General features: G+C 41.7%; 1 protein-coding gene and 1 pseudogene across 1 annotated transcript in view; one reads left to right on the forward strand and one right to left on the reverse strand.

Annotated features, from left to right (window-relative positions):
* TANGO6 (transport and golgi organization 6 homolog) overlaps window positions 1–22,641 on the reverse strand; it is a 172,143-nt gene that overhangs the window by 28,401 nt on the left and 121,101 nt on the right. The window contains exons 16-17 of the mRNA XM_057711664.1: window positions 9,973–10,124; window positions 691–804 (exon numbers count right to left, since the gene is read on the reverse strand). Of these exons, the coding sequence (XP_057567647.1) occupies window positions 691–804; window positions 9,973–10,124 (266 nt within the window). The remainder of the gene's footprint in view (window positions 1–690; window positions 805–9,972; window positions 10,125–22,641) is intronic.
* Window positions 21,823–21,939, forward strand: LOC130839422 (small nucleolar RNA U3; annotated as a pseudogene).

The raw sequence follows: 22,641 nt of genomic DNA on the forward strand, positions 1-22,641 counted from the left end.
CGTGCCGGCCACAGACGAGCATTGTGGATGCCAGGAAGTGAATTATTAATGCAACCTCTCTTTATAAAGTCAACTGGGAACGTGTTTCCACTAAAATCAAGAAGAAAATTAACTTAGAGGTCACTTATTCTCAGCATATATATGGATAGATATACTTCCGTCCTGCACTGTCCACACACTGGTGAGAAATCCAGCCAAACCCACTTGGAGGAGGAATAAAAGTTTAATTTATGCAACAACTAAAATCTCATGGATTGAACTCACAGCTACAAAGGAAACATTTGAAATGAGGCCCTTTAGTGATTCTGCATGAACCACGAAATGAGTCAGGAAGACAAATCACTCAAGTTCAGGCTACAGAGGCAGGCTTGGTGTGGTCCAGCTAGCTCACCCTGGAACCTTGTCCCTCTGAGGGGAACGCTGGCACCCAGAATCTCAGCCTGTAAACTTGTGCCCTGGTTTTTCTGCAGTGGTTAGTGTGCGGTTTGCCTAATATGATACAGAGGAAGTAGAGACTCTTATTGAAGATGCAAACAATACAATTTTCCTGCTATGAAATCCCTGCTGACTGATTCGTCTGCATGAATTCATCCAGGAAAAAGGTTCAAGGCCCGCCCTGGTGAAAGGAAGACTGATAAACAGATAAAGAACAAAGAGGTGGGAATCTCAAATGGTAAGAGACTAACTTACCGCAGTAGCTTTCTGACTGAGTCCCCGAAGCAGCAGCACAACCACGTGGACGGCAGCTCTGCGCACCTGAACTTCATGGTCTGTTTTAGCCACAGCAATCAGACAAGCTGTTACCTAGGAGGGCGAGGGAAAAAGTCAATAAAAATCAGGATTGCACAATTACCTAAAGCCTTTCAACTGTGTTCCACTTTCTACACATTCATTACAAACAATCTGGCTTAGAGAGGGGTGGGTTGCTTCCTCCTTCTCCATGAAGAGGGAGAGATCTAGTGGTAGAGATCTTGATTTAGTCTGGCTTTTCTGGAAAGGGGCAAAATCTGGTTCGGAATTCAGGAGGGAGATTAGGGAGTGGGAAGGAATACATGCATGTAATAAAGGTATGGTCAAAGGTGAGTATTTCCTCAAAAGTGAGAAGAACTGTTACTTGCCCCACTTTGGGGACATCAAATTGTAGGAAGAAAAAATGGTCTGAAACACACTGGCTTCTAGGGACTGAGGACCATGGAGATTTAGCTAAGCAGGCTTCAGAGTTCAAGGCCTGGCATGACTATCAATGTGCAAAGTGATGAAAGTTTCAGCCTGGGGTAGAGAAATACATATTCAAACTGATCTTCTAGTGTGTCCAGACGTCCCAGTCCTGTAAATCTAGTGCACAGCCCATGTGAGTCACCAGGAGCCACTTTCCGAGACTCCCTGCCCGGGCGTCTTCATTTGTGGAATGGGTCTTTCACTGCTCATTTACTTTAAAAGACAGCTCTATAACAGAAAAGACTTGGAAATTACTTGCAAAACATGGTGCCAGATATATAGCTAATAATTATATGTCATAACATTAGAGCATTTCTATATCCTGTACCAGGCACCCTGCCCCCACCCCACACTAGGTAGACACAAAAATATTCTAAAACCTCCATAAAGAGATACCATTAAAAACAACAGCAACAAACCTTTCTGAGGCATTTGTTCAAGACTGAAAAAAGCAAAAAACAAAAATTTTGAAAGTTTTGACCAATGACAGAAAAAATCTGAAGGTAATTCTATATTATTCAATTGGTCTCTCACATACTTTGCTATGTGATTTACTGTGTGAGTATATATCTTGGCCAACTGTGGAGGAATTTCTAACCATGATAAGAAAATAGCCAGATTGTGTGCTTGGGAACATGTATAAATACACATTATGTTTAAAGAATGGTTTTTTAAAAGGTTTAAAAAAAGAATACAGGCACAAATGAGGAAATAGGCTTGTGCAGAAATTCTAACTATGCAGGTTGTATTTTTCACAGCTTTCAAACAGTTGGGCATAGTTCAAAGTGTCTAATTAATCAGTGATGGCAAAGGGATTCGAAGAAGTAGCTTGTTCTTAAATATAATTGCATCTGTGATACACTGGCATTTAATCAAGTTGTACATCTATTAGACAAACGACGCTTACAAATGAAAGGAAATCCCAAGAAAGCTCAACTCTTTGGGGCTGTTTTTCAATAAGACCCAGCAAGCTGCTTCTGCTTTTGACCTAGGACCCTGACCCAAGGCCATCAGTGGCTTCCATGCCTCTGGCATTAACAGTACAAGCAATTCTGTCCTAGAAGGAGTCCCTTGGGCGACCTCCAAACAGGCAACAATATAATAGGTACCTCCACTTGCAGGCTTAGTATTTACGAGGTAAGAGCTGAAATCAGAGAAACAAGTTAGAGCTAGGTCCGAGTTCTTCACAAAAGTTTAGCTTATTCAGTCTGATAGCTAAAAGTATGAAAGCTAGTCCAGGACCATGTAATGTACAGACTCTCCCAAGCCTTTTGCCTGCTTCCTTCAAGGTTTAGTTTTGGGCCCATATTTCCACCTTTGGCGGACAAAAGCCTCCAGGCCTGGAACGCCGCTGGTATCCTGCTTTGCCACTTCTGCTCTGCCTTACTATGCTGGTGGGCCATGCTTCTGCCTCAGGGCTCAGGGCAGCGCCAGCTCAGACTGTCGGGCATTTATTCCACAATCAGGATAGGCAGAAGCATCCTAGCTGGAAAAGGGCTTCCCCTGCAAGGCCAGTCGTTGAATCCCAGTGTCACCTTGAAGGTGTGACTGATAGAAGCTGGTTATTACAAGCCTTGCTAAGATAAGCTGGAAAGGCACCTTGCTCTTAGTGATCTATGCACCAGATTGTACCAAGCCCACCTGTAATCAGCCACCCGGGACAACCAGGAAGGCGCCTGTGAACAGAAGAGTTTTCCAGGACCTTCCTTAACACCTCTGTCACAGGACCAAATCCGAGGGAAGGAAAAATGTTCAGTTGTGCAAAATGGTTTTAAGGCATCAAGATTTTAGTATGGTCTTGTAGATATCATTGAGAGATACGAATAGCCTTCTGTTCAGGTCAAGCTCCCGTAACCAACCCGAAATGTCGCTCTTCTGCAAGCCGGTGGGATAGACTCCAAGTCTAACACCAGAAGCAGGGAGGACGCATGGCTGCTCTCTTCCATCTGTCCAGTCATCTGAACAAGTCCCTCCCATGGCTAGTCTCTCTCACCTCCAACCCCAAGGACATACTCAACACCGCCTTCCACCCCCTAAAAGCGTTGGCAAATAGAGATGATGTAAGGTCTTGACTAATTTATGAATTAGTGTAATATTTCTCTTCTAAGTCTTCCCAAAGGGCAGAAACTCATTCCATGGCATCTTCATGTCACCTGCCCTAAAGGTCAATGTACCTATTCTAATAAGCCAAACTATGGAAGGATTTTTTTTATTGGCTAAATTATGTAAATCACATCCACTTCTGAAAGCCATGCAGAGAGAAAAATGACGATTGCTTTGGAAACACTAAAGGTCCGTCTAAGCAATTTGACACTTGATAGGAGCCAACAGAAATATGGAAAAACATCACTCCCCAAACAGCTGGCAAACACCAAGCATAATCAGAAATATAAATAAAGATAAAACAAATGGCAAGAGTACTAAAATCCAACTTTGGAAAATTCCAGAAGAGAGGTAGCAGAGTTGAGGTATCACGAAAGCATGATTTCAACTTTCCAACTGCACCTTCGTTCCTTTCCCTAAAACTCCCTCTGCTAAAATTCAGTCAGTCTGCTAACTTGTTAGAAACTAGACCATCTGTCCTATTTTGTAAACTAATAAACTTTAACAGCAAAGGCAGAGTGGCCTCTAATTCCTGTGTGATCTGCTTGCTCACTTAACCTGACATGGAACAGTACCGTGGTGGCTCCGTTCGCTTCCTTGAAGTTTCCCAGGACATCCACCCAAGCCCTGTCACTTAGGAAACTGCACTGATTGTGGCAAATCTGGTAATCAATTCAGATCATTCAGTGGGATCAGAGGCGATAGCTCTGCATCAGACCCCAAATCTCTGGTTCACTGAATTCCGTGCACTACCTTACAAGTGGCTTGTTCCTGCACTTGTCACCTGGAGCATATCTTATTTGCTGTTCTGAGATGGGCCTCTCGCTGCAGTATGCTTAAATCATATTTACTTTTCATGGAGAAGGATAAAGATGAAAGAGCCTATCAAGATTTAGTTTCAAGCAACACAGTTCTTAACAAGAACAAGGAGAAATTGGGGGAAAATAATAATGCTCTCGAAACAGGTTAAATCTTGACATCAACAGAGAGGAAAAACCTGAATTCCCAGTACAGAGACAGGAAGGGTTGGTCCTGTCCTTTATGTTCCTTCCCTACCCACAGGCACTGTCATGGCACAGACACTGCCCAAGTCTGGACCACCCAACAGGAAGGACGGCTTTCTTCAGATGCCCAAGAGCCACAGCTATGACGCCCAGATCAGATCATATTAGAAGAGCCTACGGTGGCTGGTTTGTACAATTTTACATCAAAACAGGTTACGCTTCCCCTCTTTCTCTGTCTACCCGAGGGTCCCAGCTCCGTGTTCCCTCGGCACCTTGGGCTTGTCCTATGACATCACTCTAGTCCACTGTCTATTCCTCTGTGTTTCATACTCTACTGAGATTTCCTTGGAGGAAGAGATTGGGTCCTTTGCCTGTGTCCTCTAACATACCTGGCACATGACAAACACTCATAAAGGAGAATTCCCTCAGTCTGTAGCCAAAGACAAGTTTCCCCAGAGTTAAAGTTCCTCCTCCACCAGTACACACGCTGGGGCCAAGCATTTCTGAGACTACAAGAGACTTCAAAAGCTTTCATGAGACACTGAAAGAACTGTCGTAGAAGAAGACACAATAATCTTTTAAAATAAGTTAGATTATTTCATTTCTCAGCTTTGGCTTCCCATCCCACTCACAGTAAAAGCCAAAGCCCAGAGTGCTCTCTCCCCGTGTATCTGCCCGGATCAGCTCTGCTCCCTTCACAGCTCTGGCTTAAGTCCCTCACCAGTGAAGCTTTTCCTGTTCATCCAAGTTCACATACAATAGCAAACTCCCTCCATGTCCCTTGCTTTACTAGATCCATCACCTTAGCACTTACTCCATCTGACACAGTATGCATTTATTTACTCACTTGCTTGTTTGCTACCTCTCTTCTTTAGAATGTCAGCCCCACGAGGACAGGAACTCTGCTGTATTCAGAGCTGGGTCCCCACCACCTAGCGTATGGCTTGGCTGTGGTCTCATAACGGGTGCAGCGTAAGTGCTCAGTAGGTATTTGTCAAATGAAAAATAAACGAAGAACTACTTAAAAAGCCGGGCCAAATCTCCCACTTTTTCAATGCGAATGGACACGAGTGGTCTGACTACAGGAGGACTCAACGGCTGAAATACTAAGGCTGCTGGGCGTCCAATCATGTTCAAACTTGCAGTCCACCCAAGGCAGCTGGTTTGGCCCAGATGACACGGCAAGCGTGGGATGCTGTATAAGAAGGAACATCTAAAGAGAAGAGACAGAAATTATGTGGGATGGAAACACCTGGTTTTTCAAATCAGAGGACATATATTGTCTTCTGAGGTTTCACTGCCAAAAGCAAGTGCTATTAAAACAGAGCTACGTGACCCTTCCTGTCAGCAGCTTTTCTCATATGGCAACTCTCTTGTTTTTCAAAGGCACAAAAGCAATCTTATAAACGAACTGAAAACATTTATTGAGAGACAATACAGAGGAGGAGTTAAGAGCACAGATTCAGGAACCAACGGCCTGCATTCACATCCCATCTTTGCCACTCCCCATAAGCGTGACCATGGCAACTTATTTAATGGGCCTCAGTTTCCTCTGGGAGGACTGGATCAGCTGACATACATAAGGCACTCAGAAGAGTATTAACTGCTTGCTATGGTTACTTTTTATTTTTTATTTTTTGGCCTTACCATGAGGCATGTGGGATCTTAGTTTCCCACCGCGGGACTGAACTCACGCCCCCTGCAGTGGAAGCGCGGAGTCTTAACCACTGGACTGCTAGGGAAGTCCCAATTACTGTTTTTAAAACATGTAGGAACTAGTCTTCCCTAATAAGCCTTATAATCCTCTTCCTTCAGTATTAATCAATAAACACCTACTGAGTACCTACTATATGCCAAATGCTGTGTTAGGAGCTAGGGAGTATACAAAGGTGAATAAAGATTGGTTCTGTCCTTGTTCTGCTCACAATTATTAATAATAAACACTGCTGGGATGGATGTTACGGAGAGTCCAGGTCTCTAGAAGTGGGGCAGGGTCACTGGACAAGGGGTTTGCCTGACAGGCGCCCCCACAGCAGCAGCTCCTTGCATTCATTCTAAGCTTGAAACAAAAGGAAGGACTCTCTTTGTGTTAGCACCCATGGTAAGCAAACAGTCTGCTACCTACTCATACTTCATTTCTGAGGGTTTAACAAGCAATGCTTAATTCTTGCTGTGAGCCAGGAAGTTGTAAAACTAACAAAGCCCTTCACGATGTGGCCTCTGCCTGCTTCTCTTGTTTCAGATCTGCTACCAGCTAACCTCTCGCCCCACCCCTTCCCTCTAGCCTTTCGGATTTTCCTATAGTTCTTCAAACGTGTCAGGCTGTCCTACACCACGGTGCCTTTGCACCACTGCTCCCTGTGCTGAAATGCTCGCCTCTGCTTTTTTGGGCTACCTAATTTCTACCTGTTCTCCAGATTTAGCTCTAAGGAGCTCTCCCACCAGCATGTCTTTGTCAACACCCAAACCTGACTGAGGGGCTCCTAAAATGTGCACCTATCACAGTGGACTGTAACTGTAATCACTGCTGTTTGTATCTTCCACAGGTTATCCATGCACAGAAGGCAAGGTAGTATCTTATGGCGTTTTGTATTCCTGGCCTGGAACAAAGGGGCCTGGAACACTGCAGGTGTTTGGTAAATGTACGACTGAGGACATTTGAAGGACACTGGTTACCCATTTTCTCATCTCCTCGCGGCCCATCCGCATCCCTGTCATCATCGGCTCCCTTAAAATGACCAACATGTTCCTTAAAGAAAAATCTTAATACAGAAAAATAAAATTTCTTTACTCAAATATCACCTTCTCAATGGGGCTTACCTTAAATGCCCTATTTATTTTATTTTTTTAAGCTCTTTATTGGAGTGTAATTGCTTTACACTGTTGTGCCAGTTTCCACTGTACAACAAAGTGAATCAGCTGTATTTACACACATATGCCCATATTCCCCCACTCCGGCGACTCCCTCCCCCCTCCCTATCCCACCCCTCCAAGCCATCACCCAGCATCGCGCTGATCTCCCTGTGCTATGCAGCAGCTTCCCACTAGCTATCTGTTTTACATGTGGTAGTGGATGCCCTATTTAGACTGCAACCTCCCCTCCACCTAATGCTATAATCCTGGTCACCCGTACTTGCTCTACTTTTTGTGATTTTCCATAGAACGTATCATTGTCTAGCATACTATATATTTTAATATGTATATCGTTTATTGTCTGTCTCCTCTCACTAGAACGTAGGCTCCCTGAAGATGGGAGCCCTTGTCTGTTCTGAAGAATGATCTGTTTTAAGTGTCCAGGGTGCTGCCTGGCATGTAGTAGGCTCCCAATAACAACTGCTGAATAAATCACTATATTACTCATAGACATCATCCCCAGAGCCTTGTAACAATCCTTCATTGTAGATATTTTAATCCCATTTTCTAGGTCAGGAAACCAAGCTCAGAGTCTACATCATCCGACCAAGTGAACACAGGTAAGTGGGTGGTGGGGCGGGGCCTCATTTATTCCCATCCCTAGGTGTGCTTGGAAATGTGGTTCTCTTTCAACAGGTCAGGTGGGTCTCCAAAAAGCCGGTACTTCTTAAATGTTACAAAACCCGCTTTAGCTCGATCTTTCTAATTAACCAAACCAAGAAATTTTTCCAACACTTTCAACAGGAAATCATACGCCACCAGCACACTACAGTTTCCCTCACGAGAGAGAAAGGTAAGAAGAATCCAGGAACTCAAAAAGAAATATGGTCTCAGTTTCTGGGTTCAGAAAAGATCCTGACGTCAGGCATAGTTGGTGTTCATTGGTTTTAGAAAATGTATGGGATACTGTTAAAACTGAACTGATTCACCTGGAGATCTGGGGGAAATTTTTATTCAGCTCATGGCTATGTTTAAAAAAACTGGGGGATGCTCACACAACTCTGTGAATATACTAAAAACCACTGAATTATACCCTCTCAGTGGGTGAACTGTACAGTATATGAATTCTATCTCTTTTATGAAGAATAATAATATTTGGGTTTGGTTCAGGTCATCGTCCATGAGTTTGTTTTAGTTCATGGTTTATGGTTCAGTTTGGGTTGAGTCATGTGAACAGATCAAATAAACAGAGAAAAAAAATGTGGGAAGCATTTCAATAGTTGACCCAGATTATTTATAATAATAGACTGAAATCTTTAGCCTATGTTACCAAATAGACCTTCAAAGTCCTTAAGTGTTATAAGTTAATATACTAAAGAATATGAGATTTGCAAAGTGCCATCCAAAACAAGTAAAAATCAGGTACCCAATGGTTCATGTATATTAGAGCACTGAAAGGTTTTAAGTTGGTAATAATCACTGTTTCTAACTTATTAAAAACAGATACAAAAAGTTGGGCATAGGGCTGTGTCCCTGGAGTTAGAGTTAAAGGAGAGGAAACAACTGATGTGTAACTTTCCTAAAAATCCCAAGTTGGAATGTAACCATTAGTAGCCTTTATAATCAGTTAAACAAAGCATATCAAGCTCAGGAGTCAGGAAATACCACAAATTCAAGTGCATGTATATATCCATGAGTGTGTTTTGCTGCTTGTTGATAAGACACAATCACTAGACACTGAAGAAAATTCCTTCTCAGTAGGTGCTTCTTAAGATTTGATGTTCAACATGGTCAGCCCTAGGGTACTGAATAATGTGAAAGAAGCCAGTATTACAAATTTTGTAAGTTTTTGTTCTTATAAACTTATGTGCTCTATAATGAAAAATCTAGTCTCTCATAAATAAAAAAGGTAATATAAACTGCATTTTATTTACATGTTTATAATTTATAAGCCATCTTCTTCCATAAAAGATTTAAGATGGTGAAGCCCATTGGTAGTAAAAAGACTCCTGGCAACATATTAACTAGTCTTCTTTGGCCATCATTGTCTTTAAATAGTGGAGTGTCTATAGTACATAGTAGGTACTCGAGATACATGTTTATATATTGATGACTAAGTAAACACAAGGGCAAAGATAAAATTTAAGAGGCTAAAGAAAGATCTTCATAGAGCACAACAGTGTAATATACCTTTCACTAAATCTTAAACTCTAAAACCAGTTTAAATCTTAGACTCTAAACACTGGAGAAGCGTCCAGTGCTAACATCTTGTGTGGCTATTATTTTGGCTGCTCACTTATCCTTCACCTACTATGTACCAGGCACTGGGTATAAAGTGGTGAACAAAACATGGAACTTAATTACTCTTTTCTGATAAGACCCCTTGTCTCCCTGAATACAGGGCACCTCCGACCAACGAGGGCCAATCAGAGTATATATTTGCCTGAGATGTTTCTGTAAACAGAGATGAGACTCACAGATGGCCCAGAGACCTAGGTAAAGTTCTGTCTGCCCTTCCTCCAAGCTTCTTCAATTCTGTTGTGTTTCTTTGGAATCTTTATAATAAATCTCCTTTTACGGCTTAAAGTAGGTTAAGATGACTTCCTGTTACATGCAGTTAAAAAATTCTTACTGATACAACTTCCAATATACATATGAGACTAGAGAGGCTGAGGGAGGTTAAATGATTTATCAGATCTAGAAAAAGAACCCAGGTCTCCTAACTCCCAGTGCCGAGCGATACCATAGGTCCAAGCAAAAACAAGCTTTAGAGAAAGGAATCACCATGCAGTACCTCATGAACCACGGAGCCCAGCATGAAGTCCAGCCTCTGGCACAGTTCTCCAAGGTTGGATAAGCTGCTGGCCCTGTGAGCGCTATCCGGATCTCTTGCTCCCCTCAGGAAGGTGTGGATCAAAGGCTCTCGGTACTTTGAGACCATGTCCCCTACAGGAAAAGGGAAGAAATCAAAATCTTTCAAAACAAACTTTCAACTTCCTAAAGAAGGAATAGGGACTTCCCTGGTGGCACAGTGGTTAAGAATCTGCCTGCCAATGCAGGGAACACAGGTTCAATCCCTGGTCCAGGAAGATCCCACATGCTGTGGAGCAACTAAGCCCATGTGCCACAACTACTGAGCCTGCGCTCTAGAGCCCACGAGCCATAACTACTGAACCCTCATGCCACAACTACTGAAGCCAGCACACTTAGAGCCCGTGCTCCACAACAAGAGAAGCCACTTCAATGAGAAGCCCACGCACCGCAATGAAGAGCAGCCCCCACTCGCCGCAACGAGAGAAAGCCCACGTGCAGCAACAAAGACCTAACACAGCCAATCAATCAATCAATCAATTTATAAAATAAAAAACCAAAAGAAGGAATAATACATCACCATGGCACACTGTATGGTGTTTTATACTTTTCAAAGTACTTGTATAAACATTAAAAATCATACTCTGGAAGAATAATGTTAGGGAAAATTTTCATGATGAATTATTTTTTGAAAAAGCAAGTAGAATCCCAAGTTTAATCTAAAAGCTTTTTAAAAAGATGGTCAGGGTAGGCTTCAGTGAGATGGTTGAGGCATTTAATCAAAGGCTTGAAGGTGAGGCTGTCACCCACACGGACGTCTGGGGGAGGAGCACGGTAGGAAGAGGAGGGAGCACAGCCGGGGTGGGAACAGCCGGCGTAAAATCCTGTGGAGAAGCAGGCCTGTGGAGGAACACCAAGAAAGCCCAAGACGCAGCGAGAGGCGTGATGGCAGGGATGGGTGGCGGGGCAGCTCCTGCGAGGCCCTGTTAGGTCTCTGTAAGGACTTGGACTTTTTGTGACTAAAATGGGAGGCCTTTGAAGGATCTCGAGCAAAAAAGTGCAAAAAGATCACTCTGGCTGCAGTGCTAAGAACACACAGGGGTGTGTGTGTGTGTCTGGGGTGGAGCAAGGGTACAAATTAGGAAGCTATTGCAGGAAGCTGCTTGAGAGAGGATGGTGACTTGAACAGCAGAGGAGGTGAGAAAAAGCTTCTGCATGTATTCTGCAGATGGCACCAACATGACTTCCGGATGACTCCAATAATGACTTCCAGGATTTTTGCTTTTGTGCCTGGAAGGATGAAGTTACTATCAACTGAGGTGGGAAAGTCTCCAAGTAAAGCAGATTTGGGGCAGGAGGAAAGGTCAGAATTCAGTTTTAATACGTTGAGTAAGTAGTAGAAGATATATAGAGTTCAGAAGAGAAGTATGTGTTGAAGATATATATTTTGGAATAAATGGAATGTAGATTATATTTAAAACATTGAAACTAGATATATAATCAAGGGAGTGAGTTTAGGCAGGGAAGGGAAGAGGACCAAGGACTGAAACTGTACCCTTCCTTCAACATTAAGTCTAGGAAGGGTCTGGGAAAGGAAGAACCGGCCAAGGATGGTGTCCTAGAAATTAAGGGAAGACAGCGTATCAGAAAGGAAAGAATGGTCTGGATCAAATGCTGCTAAATCAGGTAAAACAAGACTAAAAACTGACCAATAGAATGAGGAACAATGAGGTCACTGCTGACCTTGACAAGAGAAGTTTTGATAGACTGGTAGGGGTGAGCACATGATGGAAGTGGGTTTATGATAGAATGGGAGAAAAAGAATTGGAGACAGATCACTTAAGGAGTTTTCTGCAAAGCAGATCAAAGAAATGGGGTGGTACCTTGTCAAGGAAGTGGGGTCAAGAAAATTTTTGTTTTATTTTATTTTTAAAGAGAGGAGAGGGACTTCCCTGGTGGTGCTGTGGTTAAGAATCCACCTGCCAATGCAGGGGATATGGGTTCGATCCCAGGTCCAGGAAGATCCCACATGCCGCGGAGCAACTAAGCCCATGCGCCACAACTACTGAGCCTGTGCTTTAGAGCCTGTAAGCCACAACTGCTGAGCCTGAGTGCCACAACTACTGAAGCCCGCGTGCCTAGAGCCCATGCTCCGCAACAAGAGAAGCCACTGCAATGAGAAGCCCGAGCACTGCAACGAAGAGTAGCCCCTGCTCGCTGCAACTAGAGAAAGCGGGTGTGCAGCAATGAACACCCAATGCAGCCAGTCACTAAATAAATAGATATGTAAATAAATAAATTTATATTAAAGAGAGGAGGAACAGCATGTTAAGGCACTCAGAATTGACTTTTTTTTTTTTTTTTTTTAATGGAAACAACTTCTTCCTCCACAGATAGGCTGAGAACTAAAGCTGTTTTGGCTTGATCTTGGCTCTGAGGCTCTAGAACCCAAATATAACACTGCACTTCCAGCCTTTTTGTAGCCCTAAGGTTACATGATATCTGAATGGCAACAAAATGGTGTCTGAAGCATATGTTTAAAGCCACCAAAATGATAACTTACGTAGAAAAATCACCAACCTGCCCTATCAGGCCCAGCTCAAATGCCTCAAATGCCAATTCCTTTGTGAAAACCTTCCTTAACAGCCTCAGTCAGCCTGCATCAGCCCTCCTTAGAAGTCCCTCAGTACTTTGGTTTAAATCACATCTGTTACTAATGCCTTGATGCCTAGATGTTTTCAGCCTGTATCTATTTCTCCCATTAGACTATAAATTCCTGAGGGTACAACTTTGACTGCTTCATCTCTGTTCCTATCAGTCCTCAGTAACCTTTGCACATGCTAGGTACTCAACAAATGCCGATGTTGAACTGAATTCACTCATTTTTTCAACAAAAAGTAATTATGTGCTGGTATCATGCTCGTGTTCTCGGGAGTACGAAAATGGACAAAACATAATCTTTACCCTTTAAGAAGCCCAAAGTTTAGGGGGTGGGCATAAACGATGAGTGCCACAATTACAGTACTGTGTGGTTAATGCCGTCACAGAGTCAAGCAGAGGTTGCTTAGCATAATTTCACTAATCTTAGTCACTTAGAAAGGGGGAGGAGGAGGAAGTTTATTTTTTGTTTTCCCTCAAAGTCAGGAACACAATGAACTTTCCTTATAATATAACAAAAAGATGAGGAGTAACTTCTCTCAAATGCTCCCAGCTCCTAATACAATACATGCAGTCATACGACTCACCCCCTGCCCAGTTAACACCAACGTATGTTGCAGAAACTGAATCACTGATGACTTAGCCACAGCCTTGTTTCAGAATAGAAAAGAAGGGACTTTAACTGTGCCTACTTAGACCTCGTATTTGCATTTCTGAATATCCGTCCTAGTGAAGGCAGTCACATGTATGCACAAGAAAGTCTGCATAAAGGCATCTCTGCAGAACTATAATAGTGAAAAATGAGAAGATATAAACTAAATATTAATTAATGTGGAAGTGGTTACATAACCATACGTATTATGGAATACTATATGGTCACTGAAAGGAACAAGATAGAATTAAATGCAATAATACAGAAAGGTTTCCTTAAGACACTGTTAAGTAAAAGAAACGAACAGAACCAGTATTATTCCATTTATGTATGTAAAAATGCACCCACATAACTTCCCTCAATATTAACAAACCACACTTACAGATTTAAGTACGTATATTAAATATACAAAGGCACAGAGGAAAGAGAAAAAGGACATACTAAAATAAATAGGGTAAATAACTTATCCAAAGAGTAAGTTCAAACTTATGTAGTCTGACATTTAACTCCTATGATATAATGCATTTAAAATATTTCCAACTAAGAGGAAAAGTTACTTTTCTACTTTTGTTACAGTACTTTCCCTTTCTGGGGTTAGGAAGGGGCTTGCTCGTGCTGCAGCATGAGACGTACCGCCAGAGTTAATAGCTCTGTGTTCTAATTTTGGCCCTGCCGCCAACTAGTAGCGTGACTTAGGGCAATCCCCTTCACCTCCCCACACCAGAGGCAGGTGAGTCAATTAGACGAGACGGTCGCTCTGGCCCCTTCCAGGTGGAAGTCTAGGAGGTGATGAGTCACCTTTGCCTTAGCCAGCAGGGAAATGAGATTCAGGAGACGGAGAAAGGAAGAGAAGGCACATATTCATGAGCTCTGCAGTGGGAGGCTGCTGTAGTTACAGGAATGAAGGTCCCTGTCGGGAAGCAAGACGCTAAGAAATGAAGAAAGCCTGGAAATCCATAAGGAGGGGAAACTGCAGGTTGAAAGGCAAGAGCAGATGACAAACTAGTTAATATTTACTAACACAGGGATTTAAAGCTAAAAATAAGTGGCAGACCAACACAACATTGTAAATTAACTATATTTCAGTTTAAAAAGCGGATCTGAAAAATACATGGTAAAGAAAAGATACTATGTGCCAGGCACTGTGCTAGACACTAAGGATCATAAGCGAGAAAGACACAATCCCTCCCCTCACAGCACTCAGAGACAACTAGGGAAAAGGAAAAAAACTGACCAAGCAATAACAGTGGAGGGAGATGTGCCCAAAATGATGACAGAGAAAGATACTTTTATGAGTAATGTTTTGATCTGGTTCCAGTTTCCATTAACAACAGCTCCAGTATTCTTATTCATCCAGACTCAAAAGCCTGGTATTCTTTTTTGACTTCTCCCTGTTACCCTTCAGTCAATCAGTCAGTTCATTTATTATTCTTCAGTCCTCATCTACTTCCCTATGGGATTTGAGGCAACTTACAATAAAAAATATTGAAACTGGGACTTCCCTGGTGGTGCAGTGGTTAAGAATCTGCCTGCTGCAGGGGACAGGGCTTTGATCCCTGGTCTGGGAAGATCCCACATGTCTCAGAGCAAGTGCGCCACAACTACTGGGCCTGCACTCTAGAGCCCTTGGGCTGCAACTACTGAGCCCACGCATGCACCGCAATTACTGAAGCCTGTGCGCCTAGAGCCTGTGCTCCACAAGAGAAGCAGCTGCTCCCCGCAACTAGAGGAAGCCCGCACGCAGCAGTGAAGACCCAATGCAACCAAATAAATAAATAAAAATTAAAAAATATTGAAACTGAAATGAATATTTTTTAAAAGTTCTATAGTAAGTGAGAAAGTGTAGATATTCCAAGCTAAGAATGGTTATTGCAAATGAACCCAAATTTAGTTTAGCAATTCTGGTAGCTAACGCAAAAAAGGAAACAGAAAACATAGTTCCCATTATTCAATAAAAGAAGGAACATCAATTCATTAGGAGACAAAAACTTTAGAAAGAATACCAAGAGGTATCTCACTCATTCATTCAGAAAATCTTAATTGAGTGCCTACAATATTCCAAGTATGTTCTCAGTGCTGGAGAAAACATAGCGTGAACAAGAAAGCAAAGTTCCCATCTTTATGAAGCTTACTTCTACTGGAGGAGAAAGACAATAAATAGTAAATAAACTTTCCAGCAGCAATAAGAGCGATGAAGAAAAATAAGGAGAGCGAAGCCGTTAAGAGTCAGGGGTAAGGGCTCAGGGAAAAGCTGTCAGAGGAGAAGAGCTGAAGGAACAAGTCATGTGAAGAAGACCTGGGGGAAAGTGAAGAGCAGAATAGACAAGAGAACTTTTATATTCAATGTAGAAATCACATGGCTGTTTCTTACACTGACCCACCATAAAAGTCAAGGTCATACCATTACATTAACAAAACCAAAATTTAATGTTCCATTTGTATAAAATCTTGCCCCGCCCTGAGCTTCCTTACTTTGCAAATAAGCATCCGTTTAACTGCATGCTCCGCTACCCCCACTCCCAAGGGTACCTAAGAAGCAGGAGGAGCCAGTGGAGACTCAGCATCTCAGGAGCCTGCAGTGTAACCAGCCAGCTGGCTCTGGGCCTGCCCGCAGCCTTGATTTCCAGGTATTGGACTGGACGAGCTAGAACACTCACTGCATCAACTCTGCATTTCTCAAAGGACCCTGCTGCCATGTTCTCCGCAACCTGACCTCCCTTAGACCTCACATACACAGTCAAGATTTGTCACACCCTTGGCTCAAACCTGGTCTTCTTCGGGGATTTACAGCCCTGCTCCCATTTCCTGGATGCTCTGCTAGCCTCCGACTGTCCTCCCTCTCCCTGGCTCCTATCATGCTGTGTGGCTGGTTTCTCAAGACTGTACTGGATCCTAGTCTCCAGGTTGGGGGTCAGCCCTGACCAGGCTTCTATGCAGAACAAACTGAATGCATATGATCAGAGAATACTGCTTCCAGGGCTGCAATCTGACACAGCCATGGAATTTAAAGATCCTTCCCTGGTGGTTCAATGGCTAGGGCTCTGCACTCCCAACGCAGAGGACCCGGGTTCCATCCCAAGTTGGGGAACTAGATCCCACATGTTCATGTGCCGAAACTAAAGATCCCGCCAGCGGCAACGAAGATCCTGCATGCTGCAACTAAGACCAGGTGGAGCCAAATAAATAAATAAATATTTAAAAAAGTAAAGATCCTACAAAAAGGGTTCTTAATTTGAGCTTCAGGGATCAAATTTTGTTGTGTACATCTCACTGGCATTCTCCCATTCTTCCTTGCAAACAGCACTCTAATTTTGTTCAACGATCCACCTTTCCCCCCTGGCCAACCATCACTCACGTGACTGGGGCTAAGGTCTTTGTTGCTCTAAATGAATCATGGTGCACATATCCCCTTGCCTTAATTGCTTTGGGTATGTGATCCAGTCTGAACAATGAGATGTGAAGGAACATCTGTTGGAAGACCCTAAGAAAACATTTTGCCTCTGGTTATGATAAGAATATGACTCAAGAGTTGCTGCAGCCAACTGAAACTATGAGGAACCAGGGGATGAGACCAATAAAGCTGAGGTTGGCAGAGCAGAAAGATGGAAAGATTTTGGGTCTTGAATGATGCCATGAAGGCAAAGAATTAACCAGTTCAGGACTTTTTGTCATGTGCAATGATTCATTCTTTATTGTTTAAGCCAGCCAAGTTGGGAATTCCTGTTACCTGCAGCCAAAAGCACTCTAACTGATATGATACGTGAAAATTTAACGTTGTAGAGTACTTCTATGTCAGTTCTATGTCTATCAATACAAAGCCAGAAAAGTTAGATTTGCCAAAACAAAGAAACTTCAGGCAGTATATGTCTTTAAAAGGATTCAGAAGTCAATTTTATAACATATGAAAGAAAAAATTAAACCCAATAATTTTCTTTCTTCTAATTACAATTCTATTTGGGACAACAGCCTAGTGTATGGCATGACTCAAAATATCAGTGTGTATAATATATATATACCTTTTCCAAAGGGCAGTGTCATCTTTATACATCTGCCAACCTATTAAAGAAAGGTGAGTAACTATTTACAGTAGGAGCTCGTGAGAAGGGGTTATATGCTGAGTGTATTTCGCAACTACTGACTAACCCATTTCATTATGAACTAAAACCTCAGGCTCTGGGACACCCACTGCTATTCCTTAGTTTCTGATTGAGCAACAAAAGCTCAATTATCCCCTTCAGGAGGGGTTTTGCTTAATATATATCTTTGGCTTTTGCCTTTTGCCTTTTTGTATTTTCCTTTATCCAGATGAGGTGTCTGGATTGCTTCCTTCGAAACTTATTTGAACCACAAGGTTCCAAGATCCTAATTCACCTTTTGTCAGAAAAGGTGGCATACACTTGCCCCCCTGACAAGGACAAATATTCATTACCATCCTGTTGTCTCCTTAAAAGTATGCATCTTATATGGCTTTTACAAAAAATAGATTGATTTCTGAACTCCTTCACCCCTATTTTCAGAAAATATTCACAACAGACTATAATATTTAGACTAAGAGATGCCCATGGAACTGAAGTTGGAGAGACCACCATCTTTTCCTCAGGCATTTAGAAATGGCTTCAGGGAAATGAACACAGTAAACCCAAGACCACTTTTAGAAACTTACTCAAGTCGAATCTAGTCAGTGGAGTTTATCCTAGTTCAGCTCGGACAGCTTTTACTTTGCACAATGACAATGACAACACCTGGCTATTCGCATCTCCGTATTGTTCTCAGGAAGTCAGCAGTAATCAACCTTATTGAGAAGCAAACAGCTGTGTGTTCAAGGAAGCAAATGAAGGATATAGATTTGTTTGAACAAACTTGATAAAAAACGAGTTGCTTTGGAAGGTGAAAAATCCAGTGCATAGTGAAACGAGAGAGCTGAAAAAAATTTAACCTGCTTATGACTTGTTTGTATCAATTATCGTATCTATGAAAAGATTCCTTCAACAAATTAGGATTTGAAAGATCTTTTTTTTAATCAAGCTTTGCAATGGTACTTTGAGGTCTAGATTGATAGATTCATTTATGCCTATCAGATCCCACCTTCCCTCATAAAAGATCTGAGACGACCTGAAACAAGAAACACTTACACAGTGAAAGACCACTGTCAAATTTGAGCTGACACAGTAAACTTCTGGAGTCGGGGGGTCTGCTGATTTCAAGGGCTCTACTACTCTTCTAGTTCAGTGAAACAGGACATAAAAGTGAAATTGAGAAAAATCAAGTCAGAAAGAAAATTCCACCCTTGGCCAAATCTTTACACCATCCTTTCAAAACTCTGTTATTAATATCTGGAGGGCTCTCTAATCCTTCTTTTCTTCTTCTCTTCCCTTCTTTTTCTCTCTCTTCCCCCTACCTCTTTTTTTCTTTTTCTTTTTTTTTTTTTGATACATAGAAGTGAACACCTAAAAATCATTCCTAAGTATTCTCTTCTATATACCAACAGGAAGTAACTAAGAAATATCTTATCCTGCTGGTTAAGGTGCTGCCGGGTAAAAGCAATTACATTTTCCAAAGATTGAATGATCACTTACAGCCACCACTCCTCTGTAATCAGAAGTTTACATACATTCTGAGTAATGTTTTAGACCAATGTTTCTCAAACACAAACATGGGCACTAAAATTGCGTAGTGTAACCTGATTATAATGTGGATCCAGGTGATTCAGAATTATCATTAAAATGAAAACACAACATTTAAAAAATTCTTTTAAAGAATTCACAGGCCCCTGAATCAGATCAGAATTTAATCTCCAGCCTCCAGCCCTTCCATCTAGCCAACTCAATGAAAACATTTAACGTGCACTACTATGTGCAAGGGACTCGGGGGGGCACTAGAGATTTAGAGGTAAGGAAATTTTGCATATATATGTTCAGTTGTTCCAGTACCATTTGTTGAAAAGACTGATAATGCTTTTTTGAGAAAGAGAATGGCTTAACTAGAGATACACTCTTGAGTCTGGCAAATCTGAATTTATATGTGTGTTCAGAAAGGACAAAAGTTTTGTTCTATGATGTAGGATGAGGTTTGCATTGCAATAATTAACCTCCAGCTGGATCACTTCTACTGCAATGCCTTCAGCACACTCTGACTCATACTCTGTTAACTGGTTGCAAAGTCACAGTCAGCCAAAGGATGTGATAATCTTTCAGAGATCTTTTTTTTTGGCCGCGCCCTGCAGCACGCGGGATCTTTGCTCCCCAACCAGGGATCGAATCCATGCCCCTTCATTGAGAGCATGGGGTCTTAACCACCGGACCACCAGGAAAGTCCCAAGGTCAACTTTGTTTTTCCCCAAATGAATAATGATTCAAATAGTACGGGGTCTTCTCTACACAATAAGGATAGTAAATAAAATGTTAAGACGCATGGAATGATTGAAAACTTTCTACATTCTTTAGCAAGAGAAAGTCTTCTTCTGTGATAGTAACAGAGGAATCAGGCCATTGATAGCACAGTCGTTGCAGGGTGCGGCCTTACCAGCTCGGAAGTGCTGATGCCTACTTCCCTCTCCATGCAGGCGTAAACGTAACTTACTCCACTTGAAGCAACTGATGTCTCCTAACCTATTTTTTAGCTCTTGCTACCAGGTGTCACAAGTAAGTACTGAGACTAGCAATTAATACTCTGAAAATGAAATGAAGAAAATAATTCAATTTACAGTTGAATCAATCAAAAAGAATAAATGCTTAAGAATAAATCTAAGACTTCCCTGGTAGCACAGTGGTTAAGTATCTGCCTGCCAATGCAGGGGACACAGGTTCGAGCCCTGGTCCAGGAAGATCCCACGTGTCACGGAGCAACTAAGCCTGTGTGCCACAACTACTGAGCCCTAGAGCCCACGAGCCACAACTAATGAGCCCATACTCCACAACTATTGAAAACTGCATCCCTAGAGCCCATGCTCTGCAACAGGAGAAGCTACTGCAATGAGAAGCCTGTGACTGCAACAAAGAGTAGCCCCCACTGTCCACAACTAGAGAAAGCCCATGCGCAGCAACAAAGACCCAATGCAGCCAGTAAATAAAAATAAATAAATAAATTTTTAAAAAAGGATAAATTTATCAAAACAAGTGCACCGCTTGTACTCTGAAAACTACAAAACACTGTTAAAAGAAATTAAAGAAGAACTAACCAAATGGAAAGACATCTCATATTCATGGATTGGTAATACTGCCAAAATTGATCTATAGATTCAATGTAATCTCTATCAAAACCCCAGCTGCCTTTTTTCCCCAGCTAGAAACTGGTGAGCTTATCCTAAAATTCACATGGGACTGTAAGGGATACAGAATAACCAAACAATCTTGAAAATGAAGAACAAAGCTGAAGGACTCACATTTCCTAATTTAAAGACTTAGACTTACTACATAAAGCCACAAAAATCAAGACGATATGCCACCAGCCTAAGGACACATCTACAGATCAATGGAATAAACTGAGAGTCTAGAAATAAACTCTCATTTTTATGGTCAATTTTTTTCAACAAGAATGCCAAGACAATTCAAAGAGGAAAAGAATAGTTTTTCAACACATGGTGCTAGGACAACTGGACATCCACATGTAAGAGTTGAACCCCTTCCTTACACTATATAGAAAAGTAACTTCAAATGATCATAAATCTAAATGTAAGAGCTAAAATTATAAAACTCTTGGAAGAAAGCATAGGAGTAAATCTTTGTGACTTAGGTTAGGCAAAGGCATTTCAGATAAAACACCAAAAGCACAAGTGGCAGAAGAAAAAATAGGTATGTTGGACTTCACCAATATGAAAAACTTTTGTGCTTCAAATGTCACCATCAAGAAAGTGAAAAGACAACTTATAGAATGGGAGAATATATTTGCAAATCATATATTTGATAAAGGGCTTGTCTTCAGAATCTATAAAGAACTCTTACAACACAATAAAAAAAGACAAACAGGCCAAATTCAAAATGGACAAAGGATCTGAACTGACATTTTTCCAAAGAAGATATACAAATTGTACATAAAAAGATGCTCAACATCATTAATCATTATGGAAATGCAAACCAAAACCACGACATACCCACTTCATACTCATTAGAATGCCTATAAGCAAAAAGACAGACAAGAACAAGTGCTGGTGAGGAGAAAAAATTGAAACACTTATACACTGCTGGCCGAAATGTAAAATGGTGCAGCCGCTTTGGAAAACAGTTTGGCAGTTCCTCAAAAAGTCAGAATTAGAGTTACCACATGATCCAGCAATTCGAATCCTTGGTATATACCCAAGAGAATTTACTACACATTCCCACATAAAAACCTGAACGTGAATGTTCAAAGCAGCATTATTCATAACAGCCAAGAAGTGGAAAGAACTCAAATGTCCACCAAATGATGGATGGATTTCAAAATGCGTTATATCAATATAATGGAATATTACCTGGCAATAAAAAGGAATAAGGGACATGCTACAAAAGAGATGAACTCTGAAACATGTAAATTAAAGAAGTCAGTCCAAAGGCTATACTTTCAGGGATCATTTCTATAGTTTGTTACTAGATATTTACAATAGCCAGGACATGGAAGCAACCTAAATGCCCATCAACAAATGAATGGATACAGAAGATGTGGCATATATACACAATGGAATATTACTCAGCTATAAAAAGGGATGAGATGGAGCTATATGTAATGAGGTGGATAGAACTACAATCTGTCATACAGAGTGAAGTAAGTCAGAAAGAGAAGGACAAATATTGTATGCTAACTCACATATACGGAATCTAAAATTGGTACTGATGAACTCAGTGAGAAGAACAAGGACGCAGATACAGAGAATGGACTGGAGAACTCGAGGTATGGGAGGGGGCGGGGGGTGAAGGGGAAACTGAGACGAAGCGAGAGAGTAGCACAGACATATATATACTACCAACTGTAAAATAGATAGTCCGTGGGAAGTTGTTGTATAACAAAGGGAGTCCAACTCGAGGATGGAAGATGCCTTAGAGGACTGGGGCGGGGAGGGTGGGGGGGACTCGAGGGGGGGGGAGTCAAGGAAGGGAGGGAATACGGGGATATGTGTATAAAAACAGATGATTGAACTTGGTGTACCCCCCAAAAAAAAAATTGATTAAAAAAAAAAAAAAGAAGTCCAAAAAAAACCCACAAAAGTTGTATGATTTCATTTATAGGAAACATCCACAATAAGAAAATCCCTAGAAACAGAAACGTTAGTGATTGCCTGACTGGCAATGGGTACAGGGTTTATTTTGGGGTGGCAAAAATGTTTCAAAATTGATTGTGATGATGGTTGTACAATCTTCTGAACATACAAAA

The sequence above is a fragment of the Hippopotamus amphibius genome, chromosome 16 (assembly GCF_030028045.1).
Source record: "Hippopotamus amphibius kiboko isolate mHipAmp2 chromosome 16, mHipAmp2.hap2, whole genome shotgun sequence".
Taxonomy (NCBI): Eukaryota; Metazoa; Chordata; class Mammalia; order Artiodactyla; family Hippopotamidae; genus Hippopotamus; species Hippopotamus amphibius.